Below are 20,697 nucleotides of genomic sequence, written 5' to 3' on the forward strand. Positions count from 1 at the left end.
GACAGCTTGTGCATGTTCAGGGATGAGGAAGGGTACCTGCACTGAATGACATATCGTTCAGTGTGTGCACATTATCCACTGCACAGGATTATCGATTACGATGTTGTAATCGTACAGTCATTCTACACTCGTGGTGTGTAATGGTGCATATCCACTACACGAGAGTGGAACGACTGTACAATTACAACATCGTAATCGTTCATCATACTGTGCAGTGGATAATGTGCCCACACTGTACGATATGTCATTCAGTGCAGGCACCCTTACCTCATCACCGAACATGCACAAGCTGTCTATCGGCAGGTTGGCCTGCATGTTCAGGCGATGACAGATGCCGGCAACGACCAGTAGGAGCACGCATCATTGCTGGCATATTCACTGCAAGATTAATGAATAACTATGTTGTAATCGTTCAATTTTATCGTGTAGTGGATATGCACCTCAAGGCGTCTGAGTAAGGAAGAGCGGTGAATTGTGACCTGTACCAAGGGGACCAAAATGGATGATATTTATGTAGAGCCTTCCTGCTATCATTTATGAATTACTCAGTGTCATTGACAAGTGCTATCCAGGTCTAAGCAACAATAAAACCTTGCAGCAATATTACATTACAAATATCTAAATAGTAGTGCATGAAGAGCTTCCTGCAGTGCAACCAAGGATGAACAAATCTTAGGACAGAGAGGGGAATAGCAGCCACCGGGGCTGCTCAGGTGACTATCCAGCAGCTGCTGGGGCTGCTCAGGTGACTATCCAGCAGCCGCTGGGGCTGCTCAGGTGACTATCCAGCAGCTGCTGGGGCTGCTCAGGTGACTATCCAGCAGCCGCTGGGGCTGCTCAGGTGACTATCCAGCAGCCGCTGGGGCTGCTCAGGTGACTATCCAGCAGCCGCTGGGGCTGCTCAGGTGACTATCCAGCAGCTGCTGGGGCTGCTCAGGTGACTATCCAGCAGCTGCTGGGGCTGCTCAGGTGACTATCCAGCAGCTGCTGGGGCTGCTCAGGTGACTATCCAGCAGCTGCTGGGGCTGCTCAGGTGACTATCCAGCAGCTGCTGGGGCTGCTCAGGTGACTATCCAGCAGCTGCTGGGGCTGCTCAGGTGACTATCCAGCAGCTGCTGGGGCTGCTCAGGTGACTATCCAGCAGCTGCTGGGGCTGCTCAGGTGACTATCCAGCAGCTGCTGGGGCTACTCAGGTGACTATCCAGCAGCTGCTGGGGCTGCTCAGGTGACTATCCAGCAGCTGCTGGGCCTGCTCAGGTGACTATCCAGCAGCTGCTGGGCCTGCTCAGGTGACTATCCAGCAGCTGCTGAGGCTGCTCAGGTGACTATCCAGCAGCTGCTGAGGCTGCTCAGGTGACTATCCAGCAGCAGCTGAGGCTGCTCAGGTGACTATCCAGCAGCCGCTGGGGCTGCTCAGGTGACTATCCAGCAGCCGCTGGGGCTGCTCAGGTGACTATCCAGCAGCCGCTGGGGCTGCTCAGGTGACTATCCAGCAGCCGCTGGGGCTGCTCAGGTGACTATCCAGCAGCCGCTGGGGCTGCTCAGGTGACTATCCAGCAGCCGCTGGGGCTGCTCAGGTGACTATCCAGCAGCCGCTGGGGCTGCTCAGGTGACTATCCATGTATGTAAATTTGAATATCTAGAAAGTAATTTCTAATATTCCTTAATCCAGGCTGCACATTTTTTGTTCTCTTTAGATGTTTCCAGTTAGTTGTAATGTTTTTTTTTTTCAAAATGAACCAGTTGAAAAACAAATGCAAATGTACAATATAAATATTTTATAACATTTCATCTATTTTTTCATTTCTTGCGTGCAAGCAGTAATTCTTACATGTCTTGCAGTGCTGCGGCATTTCTGTGGAGTTCTGTAGTCATGTGACCAGAGCATTCTCAGTCAGCACAAAAGGAAATCGAGTGCAGCGTGCAAAAGATGCGTTGGCACACATGGGCAGTTCGGTAAGTGGGTACATCTGAGTGTTAAGAACTTGATAGACACGCACACAATTTTGAATTTTGTCACTACACACCAAACTGGTTAGGCAAGTGATCCTGGGGCAGAGAATGCCGGCGATCAGGATCCCTGCGCCGGAATCCTGATGGTTAGAAGTAGACACCAGCAGGTAAGTAATTTAACCCTTCCCTTAACTCTCCTTTCCTGCAGCCTAACCCTAACCTCCCCATCCCCCTCACAGCCTAAGCCTCCCCATAGTGCCTAACCTTAAAACTTACCTTTGGAATCGCAGCCGTCGAGATTGTCGAGCCGGGATTCTGACCCCTATCAGGATTCCAGCGCTGGGCTTGTGAGCACAGGCATTTGGTAAGCCGGGATCCCAGCTACATCGCACGCCAAGCAACAAATTCACTTTTGCTGATAGAACTTTCACCACATTTTATAAAACGCTGTAGAGATCACCACTGGTAACTAACAAAATGTAGAGTCTTAGGCCCTCATTCAGAGCCGTACGCTCTGAGCAGAGCGCACGCTCTGAATGAGGGCCGCCCTCCATAAAAATGGAGCGTCCTCCTGGACGCTCGTATAGCTGTGGGTCACCACCCACAGCCTATACGAGCGTGCAGTTTGATGGCCGCGATGGTCGTGACCATCGCGACCATCGAAACTGCGAGCCGGAGCCTGCGGTTGAGGTTTTCAACCGCAAGGCCCGGAGTGATTTTGGCTCTATCAGAGCCAAAATCACTCCCACTGACAAAACTAGCGATGTCAGTGGGCCGGCTTCTGACGGTAGGCGTTCCCTTGGGAACGCCCCCGTCAGGGAGGCACACCCCCGGCACGCCCACCAAAGGGGGCGTGCTGTCAATCAACATCGACAGCACGCCCCCTTTGATCAGACACAACGAGCGAAGGACTTTCCTTCGCTCGTCGCATCTGGCGCATGCGCACGACGGAGCTCCCTCCGTCGTGCGCATGCTCAGTGCAGACCATCGACCCACTTGCGAGCGGACAGCCGCTTGCGAGTGGGTCTGAATCAGGGCCTTAGTTCCCTGGGAATGTATCTCAGTAGTGTCACTGGCCTTGAAATGAATATTGCTTCAACAAACCATATGGGTGCTTTTATACATATGTCTATCTTGACCAACCCCATAGAGCACTGAGAACAGGAGAGCCTACGTTCAGAGAATTTGGGGGGCAGGAGGGTTAAATGGGTCCACACATCCGCGTTAATTAACAATTAAAAAAAATGTGTATATGTTTTATGTATTGGATCATTTAATAAACATCCATATGATTGCACAGAAAATAGTACTGATCTCACACTGTTTTTGTTCTATAGGTCTTCAGTGGAATTACCTTGACAAAGTTCGTAGGAATTGGTGTGTTGGGCTTGTCCAAGTCTCAGATATTCAAGGTCTTTTACTTCAGGATGTACTTGTCTATAGTGCTTCTGGGGGCTTCCCACGGTCTAATATTTCTACCAGTTCTTCTTAGTTATGTAGGTGAGTGTGGGATCATTGATGATGACTAATAGAAAATATATATGTATATTTAAAAAAGGTTGGTAATGTTTTCTGTTTGCTTTTTTTTTTTTTTTTTAACCCTCCCACAATACTTAAAAATGGGAACACTCTTAAATTACACAGGTTCCAGGGCCGGCTCCAGTAGAAATTGGCAGTCTGCCAAAAACCTGTAAGAAAGCTACAAATTTATCTTTTTAACTTGTCTGAGCAAACTTGATGACTCATGCAAGTTCATATTAAATCCAGAGCTGCTGTGTTTGCATGCAAGATCAGAACTAGAACTTTGTGGGCCATATAGCATGATCTTAAAAGCCCCCTCCATAGGTTAAAAAAAAAAAAAAAAAAACCACATACATTTTCCCCCACATGACCATTCAGGTCATGCTGCACAGTAGTACCCCTTATTCACATTATGCCCCGTACATATTATACCACACATAATGCCCTTTACAGAATATGCCATATACTAGTATTGCTCCATATAACACATTATTCTACACAATAGTCGTGCCCCTTACACATTATGCCTTCCCCACCAGCCTCTCACCTATCCCTGTGTGCCATCAGCTAGCATGTATGGATGTGGGGCTGGGCCGTCAGCTAGTTACAGCTGGCACAGCGGCAGAAATGGATAGACAGCGCCGGCGCAATTTGAATCTGGTGCCGGTTGCGAGCCAGTCAAGAGCCGCCAATGCTGATTGGCTGCTGGTCCGCAAACTCTGATTACCTCGCAACCGGTGGCGCTGTCTCTCCATGACTGCCTGCACCAAATGAACATCGCTCACTCCCGGGTCCCCCTCGTCGGCCCTGTCTGGTCCGGCCCACCTTGTGTGCGTTACTGGGTGTAGGGGGAGCAGCAGGCCACAGAGGCAGCTCGAGCACCATAGCAGCCACACTTCTTGCACCCAAGGTATTTACGCCACTGTTTGCATGCCTGTTAGCAAACAGTGGGGTCCTTTTCAGGATCAATGGAATGGGGTTATAAGCGAGGACAATGTAAACAAAGGCTGCAGGTGTACTTCAGGGTCCAGTCTTCAATCTGGGCAACGCCGGGTATCCCAGCTAGTTGTAAATAATAAACCAAACCTTTTTAATTTTTGTGGGATTTCAAAAAGGAAAGTTATTTACACATTACAGATTCACAATAGTAGTTTTATTATGGAGAAAGCTATTATTGCATTGCTACAGTTTAATAAACTGTCTATATGAAAATATAGGCCATAACCTACTGTATTAAAGTTACGATGTAAACTGTCTGTAATTATGCAGGTGATGGAATATATTACTTCTAACATAAAATGAATGATTTACCTTCTATAAAACTGAACTGTACCAGGTCAGCAAAAGCTGATGTTGAGTAGTTATCAGTTTACGTTACTTGTCATTTCTACTGCAGGGTCCATAGGGTATCCACAGGATACCTTGGGGTATAGGCGATGGCGGCAGACATCCAGGCACCACAGAGTTACATTTTCAGCCTCCCAGGATGCACTGGGGTCCCTCTCCTATACCCCGCCCCCGAGCCTCAGGCCACTCAGTTTTCGTCGCTGCCTGGCCGGACCAGTCGCACCATACAGAGGGGGGTCTTTTCAAGGCCCCTGAATATTTCTTCGCAGCTGTGGCTGCACAACTAGAGTGCTCCAGCATAGGACAGTCAGTATTGACGTCCATGCTGTCACTCCTACACCCCGCCGGTACCAGAACGCCGGTACCGATCCGGGGATGCTGGTTGGTAGCTGGGGTCACAGCTAGCGGTGACCCCGGCTACCTGGACTGTGGCCGGATGCACGGGGGACAAGGTAAGCGGCGGGGTCCCGCGGTGGGCACCCGCCGGTAACAGTCCTTTTTGGTCCCCAGGCAGGGGGCTCCCTGGGGACCGGCTGCGCGTGGGGCCAGGTACTGATCCTGCGCCTTCCACTAGACCACCAGGGAGAGCGGACCGCAGCATGTGCGGTACAGTGCGGCGTCCCAGGGGTTAATAGCAGGCCAGGGGAGAACGCCTTCCCTGTCTCACAGCCGGCGTCTCCCCCGCTGCACAGTGCCATTCCACAGCGGTCTGAGCGGGCTGTGTCAGCGCTCCTCCCCCGGGCCCGCCTCCTCTCTGCTCCTCGGTGGCCATTTTCTCACTACATGTGCTGGGAATGACAAACGCTGCTGAAAGCTGATACAGATGCCATTGCGGTCCGGGTCCCCCGCATACCTCTCCTTCAATAAGGTCAGTGTATGCAGCACTGTTTCCTACCAGGCTCTGGTCTGTGTAGTTGATCGCAGTGCTTGTAATGCAGGATGTTATCTGTGCATTGTATGTGACTTAAATGCTAGCGCTGTTTGCCTGTACTTTCATTTCTGACTGTCAGCCTTTTCCTATCCCTGTTCTTCTGCTACAGCCCTTGCGGTGCGGTGTTGCAGGGTGTTTATTACCTCACAGTAAACATGGTTTTTCTGTGTGGGAGGTCACATACGCTCCGTTCACAATCCTCATGTCTGAAAGTGAACGAGGATATCCTCTTCCAGTTATAATGTACTGATATCATGTGCAGTTAGCGGAGGGATATGTAGACGCTGAGGGTTTATGGAGGGCATGTTGTATTATATATCACGCCCCATTTCTGTCACTGTGCCTGCACAAAAAGGGACCGCCCTCGGCTGGCTAAGATGCTTACAGCCCTTGTGGGCAACGCTCCCTGTGTTTCCCCATAGGGGTTATCGCAGCGAGTGGTGGTCTCATCACATGCAGGGGTCCCTGGACAGTTGATGGTACCCCAGTGTATCCTGTTTTTCGCCCCCCCAGGTCTCGCAGGACCCTGTGTGGGTGAATTTATTGTCCAAATGGTATAGCACCTGATGGACGTTTTGCAGGGGGAGTCACCATTTCGGCCTTCTAAACGGCCTTTCGGGTCTCAGACGGGTAAGGACATGACGTCTGATGACGGTGACATTATTGACTTTTTCAGACACGAGCCCCTTAGTGCAAAGGAGGCGTAGTCTGGGTCTAAAGTCTATATACCTGGCCTTATACGGGCAGTCCGTGCGGCTTTGGTTATTACATATCCCCCGTGGCTAAATCCAACTATGCCTTCTTTAAGGATAAGGGTGTTGCCACTGTAATTCCTCTATCTGGTCAGGTGGATCATTTAGAGGAGGCGTGGAAAATCCGGGTAAGCGGTTCCAGCCTCAAAAACGGTTGACCTTTTGCATACCCCTTTGCGGATAATTATTTTTCCGAATGGGAGTTACCTTTACGGGTAGATTCTCATGTTACACGCCTAGTGAGGAGTGTTACGTGGCCCATGCCCTCCAGGTCCTCCTTGAAGGAGGTTACACATTGCAAGGTGCAAATATATCTAAAATCCAGTTATTCCCTTGCTGGAGGGGCTTACAGGCCGGCTATGGCCGTGTGCTGGGGGGCCAGAGCCATGGAGCGCTGGGTAGGTAACTGGATCTCTGCACACTGACTCTCCAGCAGAGCAGGTGGATAGTGGCAAATTCTTAGCCACGTTCATAATGAGACAGTCTTACATATAGCCTACTCCTTTCCAGAATCTCCTCGGCAGCAGTAGCGGCTCGGCAGCAGTAGCGGTTCGCCGCTCCCTTTGGTTGCGCTCTTGGAAAGCGGACGCAGATTCCATTTGGAATGCTTTGCCTTTTACGGGACAGGTCCTGTTTGGCCCTCATCTGGACACAATTGTGGCCCCGCAGGCAGCAGCTACGTCTGCCTGTCTGCCATCGGCTACAGTCCCATCGGGGTCTGGGGTTTTGTCTTTTCGGCCCTGTGAGGCCAGGGTAAGTCTAAAATATAGCTTTCCAAGACAGTCAGTAGCCAGGAAATCTGCTCAGCCATAAGAACAGGCTTGGATTACAGTGCCATCTGCAATGGACAATATCTGTGTTGCTACGTTAGGGCTGACTGATAGACTGGAAATGGTCCTCTCTGATTCTTCACAGAGGATGCTCCATATCCCAACATCTGAGGATCTTTGTGATTGAGGAAAAGATCTCTGCATTACAGGCAAAGGTACGCAGTTGCCTGCAGAGTCGCCGAGTGTCTATTCACTCGGCAATGTGGTTCCTGGGTTCCAGGGTGTCGCTGTTCGACATGGTGGAGAGTACCCAGTGTCACTCTAGAAAAATTGATCCTCTCCGGATGGGATGGGTTGCCCCATAGGATAAAGTCAATAGTGCTTTCCCCGTAGGTTTGTCTCTCTCTGGCCTGGTGGCTGTGGAAAGCTTACCTAAACAAGGGGCACCCCCTTTGGGATTGCGCACCGGGTCCTTCTAACAACGGACGCCAGTATCCGTGGCTGGGAAGCAGTGACGGGTCCACACTTGTTCCAGGGCAGGTGTACTCAGATGTTTATGGAAAGCGCAAAAACTACTTGAGAACTCTGGGCAGTATTCACGGTTCTCCAGCATGCAGGACAGGTCCTCCACGGAAATACCGTGCAGGTACGGTCTGACAACGCCATCATGATGGCTTATGTAAACCACCTAGGTGGTTCCCGAAGTCGGGCGACACTAACAGTGGTGTCTCGAATTCTGGCTTGGGTGGAAGGCTATATCCCTGCCGTCATCGGCAGTGTTCATTCAGAAATCCTCAGATGGAAAGCAGGCTTTCCCAGCCGTCAGGACGTGCATTCAGGGAAATGTCCTCTTCATCAGGAGGTGTTCAATCTTCTGGTGAACAAGTGGAGCCTTTCAGAGATGACACTCTTATGGTAGACGTATGTTGGTCCAGTGGACCTTCTAAGTTGTGTACCTCGTCCCTCCGTTATCCCTTCCTCCAGTAATAGCAAGAAGGAGGCGCGCTCCTGCTGATAGCTCGTGCGTGGGCCAGACTGCACTATTACTCAGATCTTTGGAGTGTTTCAGTTAACACTCCGAAGCTGTTACCTCTACGACCAGACCTGTTGTCTCAGGATCCTGGCTGATACCCAGACCTGGGTTGTCTGTCCTTGCCGGTGTGGCGGTGGAGACTGCCCTCTTAAGGTCTAGGAGTTTTTCCAGCTCTATAGTTAACAGGGCCTATGTCCATGCTAAGAGCTCGGAAGATTTTATCTGCAAGAATTTACCATCAGGTATGGCATACTTTCTTTCAGTTGTGTCGCCCTACAGGCTCTGCTCCTCGGGTATTCCGGATATCCAGAGTGTTGGCTTTCCTACAGGTGGGCTTAGATAACGGTCTTCGCCTTGCTTACCTGAAGGTGCAGGTTTCTGCCCTGTTGGTTTCATCGTAGGATTGCTACTCTTACTGATATCCGCACCTTTATGCAGGGTATACAATATATTCAGCATCCCTTTGTTCCTCCTGTGGCTCCTTGGGATTTGGCTGTGGTCTTTAGGGCTCTCTGAGGACCGCCATTTGATCCACTGGGCTCAGTGGACTTCAAATGGCTTATGGCTAGGAATGTATTCCTTCTGGCCATTGATTTGGCCGGTAGGATCTCAGAATGGGGGGCTCTGTCATGTAGACCTCCCTCTTTCTCATCTTTCCTAGGAACAGGGCAGTGCTTCGCACTTGCCCTGGTTTTGTACCTACGGTGGTGTCTAGTTTCCACATCAATGAGGAAATTATAGTACCTGCCTTTACTTCCCCAGTCCTTTCTGCTGGTGAGGCCTCTTTGGATGTGGTACGGGCTCTAAGAATTTAAGTTGACCGTACCAGTCCATTTAAGAAATCAGACTCTCGGTTTTGTCCTTTCTGGTTTCCATAAAATAGGTTGGCCTGCCACTGCGCTAACTTTGGCAGGATGGATTCACAGGTCTTCCTGTTCCATCCTCTTTTAAAGCTCTTCCACTAGGTCTGTGGGTCCTTCGTGGGCAGCTCGACGTGGCGCTTCAGCGGTGATTGACAGCCACGTGGCCATCTGTCCATATTTTTTGTAAGGTATTATGTTTTTGATACCTTCGCCTCTCAGGATGCTTCCTTCGGGCGGCGGATTCTCCTTACAGCACAGGAGCGTCCCCACCCTTAAAGGATACTGCTTTGGGACATCCCCAAGGTATCCTGTGGATACCCTATGGACCCTGCAATAGAAAATATGAGAGATGGTAAGAACTTACCCTTGTTATCTCTATTTCTACGAAGTCCATAGGGTTCCACAGGACTCCCGCCCTGTCGCACCTGTACTGCAGATGGGCTTTGATCTGGTCACCGGTTTCTCAGTCTCCTTCTGGTGCGAATGTGATTCTTGTGTGTTCCAGACTTTCTTCTCTCTCTTTTTTGCTCCTGCTCCGGCCTATGGCTTGTTACGAAACTGAGTGGCCTGAGGCTCGGGGGCGGGGTATAGGAGAGGGACCCCAGTGCATCCTGGGAGGCTGAAAATTTAACTCTGTGGTGCCTGGATGTCTGCCGCCATCGCCTATACCCCAAGGTATCCTGTGGAACCCTATGGACTTCGTAGAAATAGAGATAACAAGGGTAAGTTCTTACCATATCTCATATTTTCCTTTACTAATGTGTGAAATTATAGATGAGGCTTAAAATTAGTACCGGTAACAGTGGTTATAGAGTACATTGGCAAGAGCTTGGGCACTTTAAAATTTTCATGGCAAAAGCCTATATCCCTCTATACGCCCATTAGCTACCTGGTAAACTCAGTATTTTTCCAACCTGCAAAAGATGGAATCAGGAGAAGACAGCACAGTGTTCTCTAACAAGAACAATGGAATGGAATGTAATGGGATGATGTCCAATGTCCCTCATGGATTTAATGTAAGCCCAAATTACAATTTTCTCATTCATCCGTTGGGGGCACTAACCAGGAGGATGTCACTAAAGGAAGGAATGCCCAGAATTTGCATCACAAGGTGCTACTCCTTATGTGCAAAACTGGCATATTTGAATGCTAAAGTGTTAAATCTGTAGTTACTTGAAGGTGTGCATTGTAGAGCAGGTGAACTCTTGGCTGAAGCCCTGTGTTGATCACCCATCGACCTAGTGGAATGAACCTCACATTTTTAGGTTCATGAGGTCTTTCCCCAAATTAAGCCTGGAAAATTGCCAAAGTAGTCTACCTGTCAATGAACATTGTAGAGAACCAACAGGACATCCATTATGTGCAATTCCCTGGTAATATAGACATACTCTTACATCCATAATGCCCTAACCACACCCAGAGAGCAAATGAAGCCCTCTGCTTTAGAATGGCACAAGACTCCAGAAGAAGAGATCATAATGTATTGTATGAAATGGAATTGGAAACCATCTCAGGCTGAATACAAGGTTTAGTTCTAAGAACCGCTCTGTCCTTGTGAGATATGAGGAAAGGAGGAGACCTACAAGACAGAGGCCACAGCTTAGAAACTCTACTAGCTGTGGCAATAGCCAAAAGGAATGCAGTCTGCCATTTAAGAAACCTTAACTCCACCAAGTCAAAAAGGTTCAAAGGGAGGGTGCTGTAAGGCTGGCTGCACCAGACTGGGATTTTAAGGAGGGTATGGAGACTGCATAATTCCATGAAATTAGATCTATACATTAAGGTAAGAGGCAGTTTTCTGTGAAAGAAAACCAGTGGACCTGTACCATCAACAAGCTAAGTTTTAACTACCCTTCCATACTATCCTGAAAGTGCAGCAGTACTTGTACAGCTGCAAGGAATAGGTAGGAAAACCTTTTGCTTCACCACAGGGGCATGTAAATCTTCCAAACAGTGTGGACATTTGTAGGTGAAACCCACTTCCAAGCCCTAAACATGAACCACACTGTCAGAAAAATCAGCTGTAATAATCATGGTTTCTATAGCAATGTCATTAAAGCCAAATGAGGTGAACTATGGAAGAGGTGCTGATCTGGTCAAAGTAGGGCACCATGCTGGGCCCGCTGCCATGTTTACAATGTATGTGAACCAAGATCTTCTGGACCATTCTTCTGCTAGAAGAATTGCCAGAACTACCTCGGTTTTACCTTTTAGAGCACCACTAATAAAGGGAACAGATAAATCTGATAAAAGGACAGGCATGGCAGCTACAGTAAACACATGCATTTCTCTCGTAATGGAGCAGAAGCGCACCAACTTTTGATTCAGCAGAGATATTATTAGATCATCAACTGGTTTCTCTCATCTGACCACAATCTGCTGGAATCCTTCAGAATAATGGGACCTTTTGTGTTAAGGAACTGCTCAAGGGAACATCTATTTACCAGTTTTCTATCCCCTGACTCAAAGCTCTGAGATCGAAATGCTAAGAGGTCTGGAACATTTAGCTCCTCCAAATGTTTGACCCTGTAGGTCTCCTTCATGGCTAGGCATCTTAGTTCCCCCTTGATGTAATTAATTGCTGTGGCATTTTTCAGCTTGAAGGCCCTTCCTTGCTAAAACAAGTGTCACACTAGAACATTGACAACTACTGTGAGCTCCAGCACATTTAGTGGGAGATTTGACTCTAAGTATCCATAACTGTGACTAGAGACTAACTGGAACATAGCCTTGACAACTGGTGTTCATTGTTACTATCACTCAGTTCCAAATGGAGAACAGGTGACCTTCTCAGCCACCAGCAGTGTGATAGACCCACCTTGTTTTGGCAATTGTTCCATTTTGAAATTAGCTTGGTCTGGTCTGTGAATGGAACTGTGAAAACTGCATCGCCTCAATCGTGGAAACTATTTTTCTCATGATGTACATGTACAGAAGACTACTTTTTGCAGCAAGCATTTAGTCCTATGTTAAGAAACCCCTCTGCTGGTGAGTGCAGAGCAGGAGGTCAAGGAAAATCAAGTAAGGAGTTGGGGTGTATATCTTGGTATCAAACTGTGAGCAAGGTCTGGGCTGTGCCCACAACATGAGCTGTAACAAGATCGAATAGTTCGCCACAATCAACAGTTTTGAGAAGGACAGTTGTTTCTGCCATGATCTTTAAAATTTTTGGTGATATAGCCAGGCCAGAATTTGAAAGAGGCAGGGCTTAAAGTTGAGGAGACACCTTGATGGCCTACCACAGAATTCCATCTTAAAGCTACCCACCCGGAACTTGTTTAGTGATCTCAGGTTCAGCTATAGGACAAAAGTAAACGTCCCAGGGAGCAGGAAAAGATTTAAAATAAAACATAATCCTTTCTGATGTTGTGGGACTATAATGAAAACTCTAGACAAAACTAGGGATTGAATAATGATGTAAAAACCATCAAAACAAAATTTTTATGTCTGGGCACCCGAGCCATGACAAATTACCAGTCAGCTGGTAACTGGATCAGACCCTAGAAAACTGAAGGGTTCAGGGGAAGATCAGATGCCTGATATGGCAGGATGGAGAGTCCTTGCTCTGAACCCTAGGGTTCGTAGATAGCTGCATGAACTCCAAAATAGCCTGAGCAGAAGACTTGGCACCCACTGAAATGGCAAAGACAACATGGGCACTCACAGACCACCGATCCTACGCTTCACGTGTTAAGCACATGGAATTGTGAATGACTGATTTAGAAGATGAAGGATTTTGCCTCTGATGAAAGAAAAGGATATAACAGCTGCACAACCTGGGAGGATGTGGAGTTGTAAAAGATACAGGCCAAAGAAAAGCTCACAGAAAACATAGCACATTCCCAGCAGATTAGAAGGTAAAGGTATTGCTGCCACTGCTTGCTTCCAAACATGTATATCAACTCCCTTCAGGTTGTCTTGCCGACTTATGAATCCACACCAGGAAGGAAAGTGCTGAAGGGATGGTACCTCTTTCCACAGCCCAGGATTGAGGTATTGCTGCCATTCCAAAGATTACTCCCTTAACTATCACCCATTTTGGCACTGGGAACCCTGCACCCACAACTTCTATATAGGTACTGGTGCTAGGGGGTGGCTGCAACTTTTGTTTCCCAATTGCATGCTCCAGGAGCCACTTTGCTGCCAGGCCCAATTGTTAGATTAGCAAGAATACCTGACTGCATCTGCAGTGACCGGGGCCCTCCCCAGTGTTCTCCATGGATGAATGACAAATAAGGTTTTTTTTTGAGGTTCCTATTAAGCTTAATGTGAAATTCTGTTACTAGTTTGCCAACAATATCCAGCTCACCACCTATGGTATATATTATGCAATATAAAATAGCACATAGCTGCTGAGTACTGTACCTCTGTGTTAACCTTAAAGCCACACATGACTACATAAAACACCTTCTGCAGTTAATATTACCCGTTGCACTAATGCAGAGGTTCTCAAACTCTGCCATTGCAGTCCAGGTTTTAAGGATATCTGTGCTTGAGTGCAATTAAGTCATCTCTGATCAAGCATGGATAGCCTTAAAACATGGACTGTAATGGCAGAGTTTGGGAACCTCTGCACTATTGTGTAAGTGGAGCTGAAAATCACTTATGTAAGAGAAACACAAGGGAAGGGAAATGCAGAAATGAAAAGCGCCTCTTGTCCTGAGTTACATTTTAAGAAACATGGTTACAAATCTGTAACCAGCGGGTGGCATAGGTATGCAGAGTAGATTCAGACCTCTCTTCTAATTAATAGAGGATGCATTTGTTTCGGATATAGGAATATTTTAATTTATCTCAAGAGAAAGTCCAGCTCATGCTAAATGCAAATACTGAGAGAAATTAGATTCTATATGCAGTATAAGGTTCCCATTTGTCTTGTTATCCTAAAACGGTTTTCATAAGTATTTTCTGGTATTTATACAAGGTCAAAAGTTCTTATTGTGTAAATGAACAGATTAGTGTTTCTGATTACCGAACAAACTTTTACATTAAGAAAAAAAATAGTGTATAATGTTTCCATAATCTCATGTTCAAAGATTCTCTCCTTGTATCAACTGTGATTCCTATTTTGTAAAATGGTGAGTCAGAAAATAAATAAATTAATACAATGTAATAAGGTGATTTTTTTCCATTGTTCCTATGCTATGACAAGGTTTTTATTTAATCTATTGGTGACTTTGACTTTATATTTCTTCCAGGGCCACGGGTGAATAAAGCTAAAGCACAGGCTGCACAGGCAAGACTGAGAGGCACAGAGCACGAAAGACTTCTTAACCACTAGCGTGATGTGTGCACTATACAGAATCCAATCACTGGACAAGGGATACATGGGTGCAGGTGACACTGATCAGGCTCTGCAGCCGTCAGTCTCAGGAAAGGACTCTTCCAGGACAGCAGTGTTATAGCATATACTTACGGGATTTTTCACTTGTATATAGATGTTATATTAACATTAGGAAAGAAGCTTTTTCTTTTCTTTCTTTTGCATACAATGTTTAATTTATAGGGATACCTGATTTGTTTTATAAATGCAAAACCAATGCAAGTTATCCAGCTCCTTTATTTCTGATAAAACCATATGTTTAACAGAGGCAAATACTATATTTTATTAATTGATTTGCTAAAACGTAAACTTTTTACAAATGAGAAAATATATGCAAGATGAAGAAACAAAGGATCTTACATCGTTTTATAAGCAGAAGGTGCATGGACTTTATTATTAGAGTAATAAATAAGCTCTATACAGATCGTTCATATGTGGTCTAGAAAGCGGAAATCTTCAGCAGAGATTGTTCCCCGAAGAGCTGCTTGAAGAATAGGACATGTTCCTCGCAGTGTTCTCCTGCAGGGAAGAAGAGGGCGGTTACTCTGATCCTGGCCGAGATGTAGCTCACCCATCGCCAGTGGCTTTACCTTTTATATAGGATGTACACTGACCAGACATTTCCAATTTTAAGGGAACTAAAATGTATAGTTTTTATTCTAATTAAAACATGCCAAATAAACAGCCTGTTTTCATTCATTAGGTAATGGATGGTGCACATAACACATTAATAATGATGAGTTCGCTAATACACTTAAGTATCTCATGCCCACAAAGTTACATTCAGACTAAAATACTACAGAAGTAACCATAAACGTGTTCAATTCACCACCATACCCACCAATGGCGTGGCGTGGTGAGCCAAGATCAGAAGACGTCTTCACTAGCACTATTACATAAATATACATATACAGTACTTCACATTTTATGTTACAGCTTTATTCCAAAATGGAATCATTCATTTTTGTCCTCAAAATTTTACACACAATATTCCATAATGGCAACGTGTAAAGTTTTTTTTTTTTTAGTTTTTTTGCGATTTTTGCAAATTAAAAAAAAAAAAAAAAACCTAAGAAATCACATGTACATAAGTAGCCACAGCCATTTCTCAATACTTTGTTGATGCACCTTTGTCAGCAATTACAGCCTCAAGTCTTTTTGAATATGATGCCACAAGCTTGGCACACCTATCTTTGGACAGTTTCGCCCATTCCTCTTTGCAGCACCTCTCAAGCTCCATCAGGTTGGATGGGAAGAGTCAGTGCACAGTCATTTTCAGATCTCTCCAGAGATATTCAATTGGATTCAAGTCTGTGCCACTCAAGGACTTTCACAGAGTTGTCCTTAAGCCACTCCTTTTGATATCTTGGCTGTGTGCTTAGGGTCGTTGCCCTCAAACTGGGGAGACTGTTCATCAGCAGGACAAGAGCGCTCTAGAGCAGGTTTTCATCCAGGATGTCTCTGTACATTGCTGTATTCATCATTCCTTCTATCCTGACTGGTCTCCCAGTTCATGTAGCTGAAAAACATCCCCACATCATGATGCTGCCACCACCATGCTTCACTGTAGGGATGGTATTGGCCTGGTGATGAGCGGTGCCTGGTTTGCTCCAAACATAACACCTGGCATTGACGCCAAAGAGTTCAATCTTTGTCTCATCAGACCAGAGAATTTTGTTTCTCATGGTCTGAGTGTCCTTCAGGTGCATTTTGGCAAACGCCAGGTGGGCTGCCATGTGCTTTTTATGAAGGAGTGGCTTCAGTCTGGCCATTCTAACATACAGGCCTGATTGGTTCTCCTCTCTCCACGTAGGAATGCTGTAGCTCTGACAGAGTGACCATCGGGTTCTTGGTCACTTTCCTGACTAGGGCCCTTCTCCACCCGCTCACTCAGTTTAGACGGCCGGCCAACTCTAGGAAGAGTCCTGGAGGTTCCGAACTTCTTCCATTTACGGATGATTGAAGGTCCCAGTGAGCACAGTGGGGAAGGGTACAGAAAAAATATCTGCTGCTTGGAGGCCAGATATGTGCCTCGAGACAATCCTGTCTCGGAGGTCTACAGACAATTCCTTGGACTTCATGCTTGGTTTGTGCACTATAAAGTGTGGGACCTTTATATAGACAGGTGTATGCCTTTCAAAATCATGTCCAATCAACTGAATTTACCACAGGTGGATTCCAAATAAGCTGTAGGAACATCAAGGATGATCAGTGGAAACAGGATGCACCTGAGCTCAATTTTGGGCTTCCTGGCAAAAGCCGTGAATACTTATGTACGTGTGATTTCTTAGTGGGTTTTTTTTTGGTTTTTTTTTTTTTTTTTAAATTAAATTTGCAAAAATCTCAAAAAAAGAGATATGGTAAGAACTTACCTTTTGTTATCTCTATTTCTACGAAGTCCATAGGGTTCCACAGGATACCTTGGGGGGTATAGGTGATGACGTCAGGCATCGAGCACCATAGAGTTAAGTTTTCAGCCTCCCAGGATGCACTAGGGTCCCCCTCCTATACTCCGCCCCCGAGCCATGGCATCTTAGTTACGTACCAAGCCATAGGCCGGAGAAGAAAGAGAGAAAAAAGATCTGGACACACACAAGAATCACATTCTCACCAGATGGAGACGGAAAAACCGGTGACCAGAGTAAAGCCCATCTGCAGCACAGGTGCAACAGGGCGGGAGTCCTGGGGAACCCTATGGACTTCGTCGAAATAGAGATAACAAAGGTAAGTTCTTACCATATCTCATATTTTCTACTTCAGGGTCCATAGGGTATCCACAGGATACCTTGGGGATGTCCCAAAGCAGTATCCTTCAAGGGTGGGGATGCTCCTGTGCTGAAAGGAGAATCCTGAGAGGCAAAGGTGTCAAACGTGTAATACCTCACAAAGGTACGGACAGAGGACCACGTGGCCGCCTTGCAGATCTGGACTGCAGAGGCACCACGTCGAGCTGCCCACGAAGGACCCACAGATCTAGTGGAATGAGCCTTCACAGAAGGAGGAACCGGCAGGCCTTCATGAAGATAAGCTTCTGAAATCGCCATACGGATCCAGCCTGCCAAAGTTTGCTTTGAAGCAGGCCAACCCTGTTTACGGAAGCCATAGAGGACAAACAAGGCGTCAGACTTCCTAAACGAAGAAGTGCGGTCAACATAAGTCCTTAAGGCCCGCACAACATCCAAAGTGGCCTCACCCACTGAAAGGCCGGGTGAGTTAAAAGCCGATACAACTATTTCCTCGTTAACATGAAACTGGGAAACAACTTTGGGAAGAAATTCAGGACGAGTGCGCAGCACTGCCCTGTTCCCATGAAAAATCAAGAAAGGGGTCTACAAGAGAGCCCCTAAATCAGAAACACGTCTGGCTGAAGCTATGGCCAGAAGGAAAACAGTCTTAGCTGTTAGTCATTTAAGATCCCCTGAGCCCAGTGGTTCAAACGGCGGTCCCTGGAGAGCCCTCAGGACCACAGCCAAGTCCCTAGGCACCACAGGTGGGACAAATGGCAGCTGAATTCGCAGAACACTTTGCATAAAGGTGCGCACATCAGGGATTGTAGTAATCCTACGATGAAACCAGACAGGGCAGAAACCTGCACCTTCAAAGAAGCAAGGCGAAGCCCATGGTCTAGTCCTGCTTGTAGAAAGGCTAGCACTCTAGACAGACGGAACTCCCGCGGTGCATAACCTCTCGGTCGACACCACTGGAAGAACATATGCCACACGCGATGGTATATTCTCGCGGAAGACTGTTTCCGAGCTCTTAGCATGGTTCGCACTACAGAGCTGGAAAACCCCCTGGACCTTAACATGGCCGTCTCAACAGCCACGCCGTCAAAGACAGCCGAGTCAGGTCCGGGTGAAGATAAGGACCCTGTGACAGAAGGTCCGGTCGTAGCGGCAACCGCAGAGGACTGTCCACGGACAGACCCCGAAGGTCTGAGAACCAGTGCCGTCTGGGCCATGCGGGAGCTATCAACAGAAGCATCCCTCCCTTCTGTTTGAATTTCCGGATTACCCGTGCAAGAAGGGAAAACGGAGGGAACAGATAAGCGAACCGGAACGTCCACCGGACGGACAGAGCATCCACCAGAGACGCCCCTTCGTCTCTTGTGCGAGACCCGTACACCGCCAACTTGTTGTTGTGCCGGGATGCCATGAGGTCGATCTCTGGAAGACCCCACCTGTCCACTAGCAGTTGAAAAACGTCCGGGTGCAGGGACCATTCCCCCGGATGAACGTCCTGGCGACTGAGAAAGTCCGCCTCCCAGTTTAGCACTCCCAGGATGAAGACTGCTGATATGGCCGGGAGATTGCGCTCCGCCCATACCAGGTTTCGGGACACCTCTACGAGAGCCGCCTGACTTCGGGTTCCTCCTTGCCGATTTATGTAGGCCACGGTGGTAGCGTTGTCCGACTGGACCTGCACTGGGTGACCTTGGAGAACCCGATGTGCCTGTCGGAGGGCATTGAACACCGCGCGGAGCTCCAGAATGTTTATCGGAAGCTCTGCTTCTGCCTGAGTCCACCTGCCCTGGAACAAGTGTGGACCCGAGACTGCTCCCCAGCCCCAAAGACTGGCGTCCGTTGTTAACAGGACCCAATTAGCCACCCAGAACGGACGACCCTTATTGAGATGGGTCGTCTGCAACCACCAGGCTAGGGACAGGCGAACCTCCGGAGTGAGCACCATCGTCTGGGATTTGAGACTCTGAGGCAGTCCATTCCATTTGGACAGGATCAGGTGCTGCAGAGGTGTGGAGTGAAACTGGGCATATTCCACCATGTCGAATACCGACAACATGGAGCCCAGTAACCTCATCGCCAAGTGCAGAGACACGCGGCGGCTCTGTAGACAACTGCGCACCCTCAACTGCAAGGCATAGATCTTTTCCCCCGTCACAAAGATCCGCTGCTGACTGGAGTCCAACAAGGCTCCGAGGTGCAGAATCCTCTGAGACGGGATCAGGGTGGACTTCTGCCAGTTTATTAACCAGCCGTGCCGTTGCAGTACCGCAATGGTCAGGTCCAAGTGGTGTAGAAGGCGCTCCGGAGATCCTGCCACTAAGAGAAGGTCGTCCAAGTACGGCAACATGCGGACTCCCTGCAGCCGCAGGGAAGCCGCCATGACCTTGGTGAAAACACGTGGCGCTGTCGCCAGGCCAAAAGGTAATGCCCGGAACTGAAAGTGTTCGCTGCGGATTGCAAACCTGAGGAACTGCTGATGGCGTAAAAGAATAGGGACATGCAGGTAAGTGTCCTGTATGTCCAATGATACCATGTAGTCCCCAGGTTCCAGCGCCAGAATGATGGACCGTAGGGTCTACATCTGAAACTTCGGTACCCGCAAAGACTTGTTGAGAGCTTTGAGGTTGAGTATCAGACGAAACGACCCATTGGGTTTCTGCACCAAAAAGAGATTGTAATAGAAACCCAGGCCCCTCTGGGAGAATGGAACAGGCACTATAACTCCAGCCTGGAGCATAGTGTGCAAGACCTTCCGCAGTTTGTTCCGGTCTGAAGGAAGACCCGTGGTGAAGAATCGAGACTGGGGTCTGTGCTGGAAGGAGAGGGCATACCCGTGGGAGACTACCTCGAGAACCCAAGTGTCTGTCGTGGTGACCGACCAACACCGGGCGAACTGCAGCAGGCGGCCTCCCACTTTGGGATCCCCCAAAGGGAGGCCCGGACCGTCAGGCTGCAGGCTTGTCATCTGGCTTAGGGGCCGGACGCCTGGTACTCCAGGCCTGCTTCCGGGGCTTGGCCGATTTTTTGGGGCCAGCCTGTCGGGGAAAGGATTGTGCTTTAGGCCTACCCTGGGCCCTATAAGGCCGAAAGGATGACGTACCTGCAGCAGACGGGAGACATGCCGATTTGGCTGCCGCCAGTGTGGCTACAATTTTGTCCAGGTCCGGACCAAATAGAACTTCTCCGTTAAAAGGCAACACTTCCAAGCCCTTTTTGGAATTAGCGTCCGCCTTCCAAGATCGCAACTATAAGGTGCGACGAGCAGCAACAGCTGCTGAAGAAATGCGAGATGCCAGGGTACTGATATCCAAGGCCGCTTCATTGATATAAGTGGCCGAATCCCGGAGATTGCCGATCAACTCCGTCTGTTCAGCCGAAATCGAAGGACGCCTCCAAAGTGTCAGCTAGCTGTGACCCCAGATGCTTACCAGCATCCCCGGATTGGTACCGGCGTTCTGGT

General features: G+C 48.0%; 2 protein-coding genes across 2 annotated transcripts in view; one reads left to right on the forward strand and one right to left on the reverse strand.

Annotated features, from left to right (window-relative positions):
* NPC1 (NPC intracellular cholesterol transporter 1) overlaps window positions 1-15,175 on the forward strand; it is a 92,692-nt gene extending 77,517 nt beyond the window's left edge. Inside the window, exons 23-25 of the mRNA XM_088469609.1 lie at window positions 1,843-1,956; window positions 3,291-3,453; window positions 14,369-15,175. Of these exons, the coding sequence (XP_088325735.1) occupies window positions 1,843-1,956; window positions 3,291-3,453; window positions 14,369-14,451 (360 nt within the window). The 3' untranslated portion in view covers window positions 14,452-15,175. The remainder of the gene's footprint in view (window positions 1-1,842; window positions 1,957-3,290; window positions 3,454-14,368) is intronic.
* Window positions 14,708-20,697, reverse strand: part of RMC1 (regulator of MON1-CCZ1) — a 58,615-nt gene continuing 52,625 nt past the window's right edge. The window contains exon 20 of the mRNA XM_088469610.1: window positions 14,708-15,012. Within this exon, the coding sequence (XP_088325736.1) occupies window positions 14,933-15,012 (80 nt within the window). The 3' untranslated portion in view covers window positions 14,708-14,932. The remainder of the gene's footprint in view (window positions 15,013-20,697) is intronic.

This window comes from Taudactylus pleione, unplaced genomic scaffold, assembly GCF_031769625.1.
Source record: "Taudactylus pleione unplaced genomic scaffold, aTauple2 ptg000093l, whole genome shotgun sequence".
NCBI classification, from domain to species: domain Eukaryota; kingdom Metazoa; phylum Chordata; class Amphibia; order Anura; family Myobatrachidae; genus Taudactylus; species Taudactylus pleione.